This window comes from Lolium rigidum, chromosome 3 (assembly GCF_022539505.1).
Source record: "Lolium rigidum isolate FL_2022 chromosome 3, APGP_CSIRO_Lrig_0.1, whole genome shotgun sequence".
Taxonomy (NCBI): domain Eukaryota; kingdom Viridiplantae; phylum Streptophyta; class Magnoliopsida; order Poales; family Poaceae; genus Lolium; species Lolium rigidum.
Genome location: NC_061510.1, coordinates 80,666,901 through 80,674,936, shown reverse-complemented (window position 1 = coordinate 80,674,936; position 8,036 = coordinate 80,666,901). Strand labels below are relative to the sequence as shown.

General features: G+C 50.9%; 1 protein-coding gene across 1 annotated transcript; it reads left to right on the top strand.

The window, feature by feature from the left end:
• The first annotated feature begins 2,841 nt into the window (after positions 1-2,841).
• On the top strand, positions 2,842-6,051 carry LOC124701862 (glucan endo-1,3-beta-glucosidase 7-like). The gene is made up of 2 exons (XM_047233961.1): positions 2,842-3,273; positions 4,719-6,051. The coding sequence occupies exons 1-2, from the start codon at positions 3,192-3,194 to the stop codon at positions 5,945-5,947; spliced, it is 1,311 nt and encodes a 436-aa protein (XP_047089917.1). The 5' UTR covers positions 2,842-3,191; the 3' UTR covers positions 5,948-6,051.
• Positions 6,052-8,036: the final 1,985 nt, after the last annotated feature.

The window sequence follows — 8,036 nt, the reverse complement described above, 5'->3', positions numbered from 1 at the left end:
TTTCCTTCTTCGGCTATTAACTTTCAAGTCAAAAAAATTGGTGTTTGCTATCCGGGCACATTGCTTCTTCCTAGTTTTTTCAAGAACCGCTAAGCCGGTCACTTTTCTCTTTAGGCTCGCTTGGGGCTCATGCTCTTCAAAGGAGAGGGTTTCAGACTCTTGTACAGTGTCGAAGTGTAGAATGACAAGAAGGGTTGCATGAAGGTGAAGTTTGGTGTTGGAGAAAAGGCCACGACTCCACGCGGAGATGCGTTTGCCCATAACCTTTAGTTATGGAACAACATGTGCCACTCGTTGATGAAGATCGGAGAAATTTCTCAAAAAAAAACTACATCGTTGACAAGCCATAATCCACCACCCGAGTGAAGACTCAACACATCACTCGTCACGAGGGAACGTCTGTAGCATCTGCTACCTCCGTTCGAAAAATAAGTGTCGCAAATTTGTCTAGATTCGTATCTATCTAAGCGTATTTTAGTGGGTAGATAAATGTAAGTCTAGACAAACTTATGAATGCAAGAAAAGTAAGTATATGACAGCTCACTGAGGACTACGTCCTCCGTCCACAAATAAGTGTACACGCGGGTTTTTCAAGACAAAATTAATATGAAATAGAGTGAAAAATGTATTGGGAAGATGCATCTCTCATCATTAATTCTTTCACCCCCAGTGAGCTAAGTGCATGTAAAAAAAAGGAAAACATATGCTTAATATTATTGGGTTTGATTTTCGTGCGATAAGAAAGAAGCAATTAAAATACATTAGGAAGAAAGGAGTACATTCTTTTGTGAACAAAGTTTAGAGTTAGATGTCCACTTATTTGAGGACGGTGAGAGTACTCCTGAAGTTCAGAATGTCCATACATGCTGCGCCATGCAATTAACCCTAACGAATATATAGGTGACACGCTCTTTTCAGTTGCCATCACGCTGCCTACGGAGGAGCCTTGACCTTAAGGAACGCTCAATGATCCAAGTAATCGTGTCCTGCCGATTAATTGCCACGATAACCACCCGTGTGGATGGTCGCGTGCCACAGCACCCATTGCCCAAATTCGCCACTGATCTTTACTATTATAAAACGGCTACCGGTGGTGTCCGTACGTTAAAAAACCGAGTCGTACGTCAAAAAAAACCAAAATCGCTCGTTCTTCCTTCCTTCTTACGTGAGAAAACCGGGTAGCGAGCCATCTCAGCAAAACCGGAAACGGCACGATCGCGTCATCTAGCGCTCCCGCGCTTCAAAAAAACCAGCAAAGAAAAAAACCAGATCGATTCGTCATACGTAAAGAAAACCACGAGATAATATTACATGCTATGCCACCGCCAAGTTGAGATACCGATTCGTTCATACCGATTTGTCGTTCTGTTTCGTTAAAACAAAAAGATCACCGAACGAGACCCTTTTCAACTCGATGGGCGGAGGAGGACGCCGGGCCGGGGCTTGGGCGCTAGGTGGCCTGGGCGTGGCGATGCGAGCTGCCTTCAGGGAAACAAAGCGGCCAAGGTGCCAGAGCGAGAGGCGGCTCCGCTGGCTTGTTCTGGCATGCCCACGGGAGCAGATCAGCGCAGGCCAGAGGTGGCGTACGCGACCGGCGAAAAAGTCCGTGAAAAGGCGAATTAGCAGGAGGAGGTGAGGCCACCGGCGGTTCTTCAACATAGAGACGAGCTGGGTATTGGAGAGAGGCGGCCATCGGGAAGCTGAACATGGCGCGCGCGGGAAGGGAGCTAGGTCCACGAGGAGGTGGCGTTAGGCCGTGAGAGGAGGACGTGAATGGGGAGGAGTCGAGGTAGACGAGTAGGAGAGGGAGGGCGATGCGGAGCGTGCGGTCCTGGCGGTAGGGCGCTCGGGACGATTGGGGAGCATCGACGGGAGTGCGAGATCGACCAAGGAGCTTGTCTCCTGCGTGCGGGATGGGAACGATAGGGAAAAGGTCTTGATCACGTATTCACGTTGGATATCCGTGTTGGGATTTTAGTGGGCTTGAAAGAAGGCACCGGTTGGGCCATTTGGCCTGGCCTGGCTGGACCTTTTCTCCCTCACACTAAAAAAACCTTTTCTTTTATTTTTGTTTTACAAAACTTTATCAAATGAAATTTACATAAACATTATACATCCAAATAAGTGTGTGTTCAAAGTGATCGATTATTTGAAATATCTCAATACTGCTTATTTGTGTCCATAAATTAGAAAACATTCATCATCTAAATAAATTTAATAGTGTGTACAGGATTTATCAATATCCTAAAAAGTTTGTCCCCCGAGGAAAAAAAGCATTTCGTGCATAATCTCCATGGCCTAATAGTTCGCCACGTTGAGGAAAAAAATTGCAGTACTGAAATTTTCCATGGAATCAAGGTTAATCCATCGCAACGCACGGAGCATGGCTCTCCGCAACCACAACCAAATGTAGTGGGGTAAACCTGTGGGCGACGATAATCTGCGGGTTCACGTCGGCATGGGTGCTCACCGGGTTCAACGCAGTGGCCACGAAGTTCAGGTTTCACAACCAGCAGCGCCACATTCTATAGGAACCTCGAATTTAATATATCTATTATATACAATAATAATTATCATTAAAACCCGTAGCAACGCACGGGCATTCAGCTAGTTCTGCTTAAGTCACGCATATACCACGACATGATTGAGTAACAAGGAGAAGATTTTGAGCAAAATCACATGACCAGACTGTCGCAGCAGGGTCGACGGCACCCACAGAACACCAAGTCGTAACGGACGATGACAGGGTGGGCCAAATCAAATGATGGATTCCAGAAATCGACATAAATTCCGCGAAACTGAAGTACAACCGCTGGCAGTTCCACACGACCTGATCCACCATTCCAAAGAACATTACGGGTGAAGCTGCCCCCGCTGCTCCATCGATCGTTAGGCTGGCGCCCCGAGAGACACGCGGGAGCGTGCAGCCAGGCACAGATACGCACAAAAGATAGACGAGAGTACGAGACGACGAACGGCGACCAGCATCTACTGCACACAGCCGAGCCCACACGGTGTCGTCTCGCCTTCTTTTATGCAGGAGAACCGGGCAGGGGAAGAGACAACCCACAAGTAACGCCTCGCCTCCTTCCGTCCTTCGTCTTCTTCTACCTCGAGCTCCCACTTCCATAGCCACCGGAGTCGGAAACGACACCATCAAGAGGTTGCAGCCAGTGGGCAGTAGCGGTAGCATGGTGCTCAGGAGGAGGTGGGAGATGGATGCTGCTGTGATCTTGAGGCTCCTGCACGGCGCCTTCCTCTTCCACTTGGCAAGTAAGCCCTCCAGTTTGCTTCCCTACCGATGCACTCCTTCAGAGTTCTTATCACTTCAGTTGTATAACCAAACATGTTTAGCTAGCATGCTTCCTCTTCTAATTGAGGTGTATACCGAATTGCGTCATGTTCCAAGCTAGATTTCAAAATAGCCTAGATATATTGCAGGATAGAACCGCAGTGTAATTAGGATCGACCTTATCCTTCAGGATTGTAATGCTACTATACTTCTATTTGATTAACACAATCCCTAAACCCCGCCAAAAAAAAAAAACAGAATTGCGTCATGTTAGTAACTTCGTATATGGAACTACACTAAGCCATAACTCTTATAACCGCAGTATAAGTCATGGCTTAGTTTAGTTCTGTTTGGGCGGTGATTTCGGCGTTATTCTTGGGATTGAGCATGATTTCTCGAACTAGCGCACAGATGGGTTGCCTTGATACGCCTTAGGACAAGCTCTACTTGGATGGATACTATTTAGCTAGCCGTAGCCCGTAGGATACTAACACTTACACGTGGTGATTTACTCAACTTTCATTTCAAATTACCAGAACGGTAGGTAAAGTCGATGTCGATTTGATGGCACACCTGTGCTGTGCTAAACTGCTAATACAAAGTTAAGGCAGACTTCATTCGATCTTACTCTTTCCATGTGTTTTCTTGTGCTCATGCGGGTCGAGATCAGTAAGGTCGTGATCATATTCCCAACGCATAGACAGTGAAAGGAATCATTTTTGGATTTGCTGTCAAAGGCGATGCTCTAACTACCAAAAAGAAGACGTGATTTTAACTGACGACTGTCATGCCTTAAGCACTGTATTGGAAGCCTGATGCTCGTAGTAAGGAGATTATGAGTAGCTACTAAGCAACCTCACATGCACGATGTGTTCCCTTGATTGGTATGAAGGTGACTTTGACCACTGTCTGGAACTTTTTCAGTCCAACAAATCTGGTTGGTCATGGAATCTAGTGGTAGGAGCATCAAACTATCAATGCGTACAAAACTACAAATCATCGAAAGAAAAAGGAATAGCACCTAACAACTGACTGAGTATTTAACAGATCAATGGTGTCCCAGAAAGACCAAGACTGTACAGCGCCGTGTACGATTGCTGCCCAGGTACATTTGCGTGTGGTCGAACACGTTGTGCCCCGATATGATGGGCTATGCCTCGGGGGTCAGGGTGTATCCAGAAATTCTGATGCGTAACACTCCGTCAGTCGTATTCAGAATACTTGCATATCTACAATTCGTATATTTGCTTCTTTGCATCAACCCGTTAAAAAAAGCTTATCTTCATCTGCTTCACGACTAATTTAGGTTAAGTAGTGCCAATTTTATACGTATGATTTTCAGAAAATTTGCAGGCCACCCAGACTAAGCAAAAATAAGGAAATTAGACTGCAGTGTAAGCGTTCTAACTTCGACTTGTTCATGCAGCGTCGCAGTCGTTCATCGGAGTCAACTATGGGACCATCGCCGACAACCTCCCGCCAGCGGCGTCGACGGCCAGCCTCCTGACGTCGACGTCCATCGGAAAGCTCCGACTGTACGAGCCCCAGCCGGACCTCGTGGCCGCGCTGGCGGGCTCCGACATCTCCATCCTTCTGGGCGTCCCAAACTCCGACGTCCCGAGCCTCGCCTCCTCCCCGGCCGCCGCCGCGTCATGGGCCGCAGCCAACATCCCCACCACTGTGTCCGTATCCGTCATCTCCGTCGGCAACGAGCTCCTCAACTCCGGCGACCCGACGCTCGGACCCCAGCTTCTCCCCGCCATGCAGAACCTCCTCGCCGCGCTCCCAGCAGGCTCAACCACCAAGATCTCCACGGTGCACTCGATGGCGGTGCTGGCATCGTCGGACCCGCCGTCGTCTGGCGCGTTCCACGCGGACCTTGCCGGCAGCCTGGACCCGGTGCTGGAGTTCCTCCACCAGAACGGCGGGCCGTTCATGATCAACCCATACCCGTACTTCGCATACGCCTCCGACACGCGGGACGAGACTCTGGCCTTCTGCCTCTTCCAGCCCAACACCGGCCGCGTCGACGCCGCCTCCGGGCTCACCTACATGAACATGTTCGACGCGCAGCTCGACGCCATCCGCGCGGCGCTGGACGCCAAGGGGTACCCCGACGTGGAGATCGTCATCGCCGAGACCGGCTGGCCGTACAAGGGGGACGCCGGCGAGGCCGGCGCCACGCCGGACAATGCCAGGGCCTACAACGCCAACCTCGTCGCGCACCTCAAGTCGCAGGTCGGCACGCCGCGGACGCCCGGCAAGTCCGTGGACACCTACATCTTCGCGCTCTACGACGAGGATCTCAAGCCCGGGCCGGCGTCCGAGCGGTCCTTCGGGCTGTACCAGGCCGACCTCACGCCCAACTACGACATCGGGCTCGCCAAAGGCAGCGGCGCCGCTCCCACCACGTCGGGCCAGATCGGTGTCACTCCAGCTCCGGCACAGGTGCAACCAGGGAGGGGGGTGACGCCGACGGGATTCTGTGTGACCACGGGCGGCGCACCGGGGGGCACGCAGCAGGCGCAGCAGAGCAGCTCTTGCTATGAGCCGGCAGGGGCAACATCACAGAGAGGTCATACCGGCATGCCCCAGTTTGTATGGTTTTGTATTTTGCTCGGTCTGGCAATGTTGGTGCAAAGTGGACGACTGTAGAGATATTGTTATCAGCCACAAGAAACTCAATAGACTTTTGGTTTTGAAAACGCTCCTGTATATAGAACGAGCAAATTGCATAAAACTATCTAGATCAGTGTCGATTTTACTATTTTTTCAAAAAAAAAAAAACCAAGTCTAAGACAGCGCGTTGCAAATCGCACTAATAGTTGGTTGACACAGCTCTGATTGCAAATCTGACCGGTGGAGCTCATTTGTAAGTGTTGAGTTGGCAGCACATGTGAAATACGAGTTGATGTGGGCGTGGGGCCCACCTATCAGCACGCCATTTTCTTTTCCCCTCTTCTTCTTCCTCCTCCTATATCTCCTTTTCACCGCTGCAGCTCTTTTCCGGTGACCAGCGGTCGATAGGGTCACCCTGTAACATCGCCCTAGATCTCCTCCACTGCTTCACCGCTCCACCGCATCCTCTCGCTCCTTCATGTCTCCTCAAGGGATCCCGAGACTGCCACCGACACCGCCGTTGCTCGGTGTCATCGTCTATGCAGGCCGCCCCGCGCCTGTCCGACATCTACATCGACTCTAACACGTCATTTGCATCCTCCCTGTTGAACGAATTGAGCCAAGCTGCCATAAATAGACGTCCAAACCATCTTCTTCCTTTGCTCCGGCCAAGCTCATTGTCGACATTTGCATCCTCCCCAACTTTCGCCGCCTCTCTTAGAAGCACCAGGATGAGTTCCTGGACCTTCTGGACCAAGATGCCGTCGAGCACCGTTGTTTGCCGCCATCTTTGGCAACCCTAGGGCCCCGTGCGTCATTCGACACGGAATATCGCGCTTACCCAGATCTGCATGCGCATGTTCTCTAGCGCACGCATAGGGATGCCCCCGCGTGGTTGTGTTATCACCGGATTTTGGCCAAATCAGGAGATGGGCCGTAAGTGAGATGGGCTTGAAGGATATACGCGTGGAGGATCTCTGAAGCGGCCTGACACGAAGAAGTTGGGCTAAATTGCCCGTGTGTCTGTATTATAGTAGATCGTGTCTTAATTTAGAAGTTAGAGTTTTACCCGTGCACGGTTAGGTGCACGCCTGAATTAGAAAGTCTACGGACTATAAATATGTATCTAGGGTTTATGGAATAAACAACAACCAACGTTCAACACAAACCAATCTCGGCGCATCGCCAACTCCCCCGTCTCGAGGGTTTCTTCCGGGTAAGCACCATGGTGCCTAGATCGCATCTTGCGATCTAGGCAGCACACGTTTATTCGTCGTCCATGCGTTGCTCGTGCTTGAAGCCTTTTGATGGCGAGCAACGTAGTTATCATAGGTGTTTTAGGGTTAGCATTGTTCTTCGTATCATACGCTATCGTCGTGCAACCCTTAGGCATCTAGCCGCCCTTACGCCTGTCACGGGTGTAAGGGCGGCACCCCGCTTGATCATTGTTTAGTAGATCCGATCCGTTATGATTGCTCCTTGTTCTTCAAGGATTAGTTTAATATCCGCATTGTTAGGCCTTACAAAGGGTTGGAGGATCCAGCGGCGTGTAGGGTGTCGTTTGCTAGCCCTAGACAGGACGTTCCGAGGATCAACCTCGTGTTGGTTTTTAGGCCCTGTCTAGGATCGGCTTACGATCACCGTACGCGAGCGCGAGGCCCAATCACGAGTAGGATGTTCCGATTATGCGGTGAAAACCCCGGATCGTAGTAGGTCGCTTCAGCTTTCTCTTGATCAAGCGGGACCACCATCCGATCGTACACCTCGTACGTATCATGGGTGGATCGGCTCTTTGAGCCGATTCACGGGACAACCTGAGAGCCGATCGAGGCTCGTATTTAACGTTTACGTGTATGCCATGCAGGAAACTAAGCGAGGCATCATCCAACACCTTCCCGACCGGTATAGGTCGGGTGGCACGCCCTTGCGACGAGCATCGGACGTGTGTGCCGGAGGCTTTGCGGGCCGTCGCTCGGAGGGACCGGGGCCAGCCGCAGTCCCGGGAGATTCCCGGCTCTACGGTGTTGCCCGTCGCTGCCCGCCGGTGGGTTTCCGACCGCAACACATTTCGGCACGCCCGGTGGGACAATCTTTGACATCCACCGCATCGCCATCTACATCCGAG

Excerpts from the sequence above, each read along its gene's own strand:
- LOC124701862 (XM_047233961.1), top strand. The coding sequence starts at position 3,192 with ATGGTGCTCAGGAGGAGGTGGGAGATGGATGCTGCTGTGATCTTGAGG. Across the intron at positions 3,274-4,718 it reads CTTCCTCTTCCACTTGGCAA|CGTCGCAGTCGTTCATCGGA; the intron begins GTAAGCCCTCCA and ends TTGTTCATGCAG.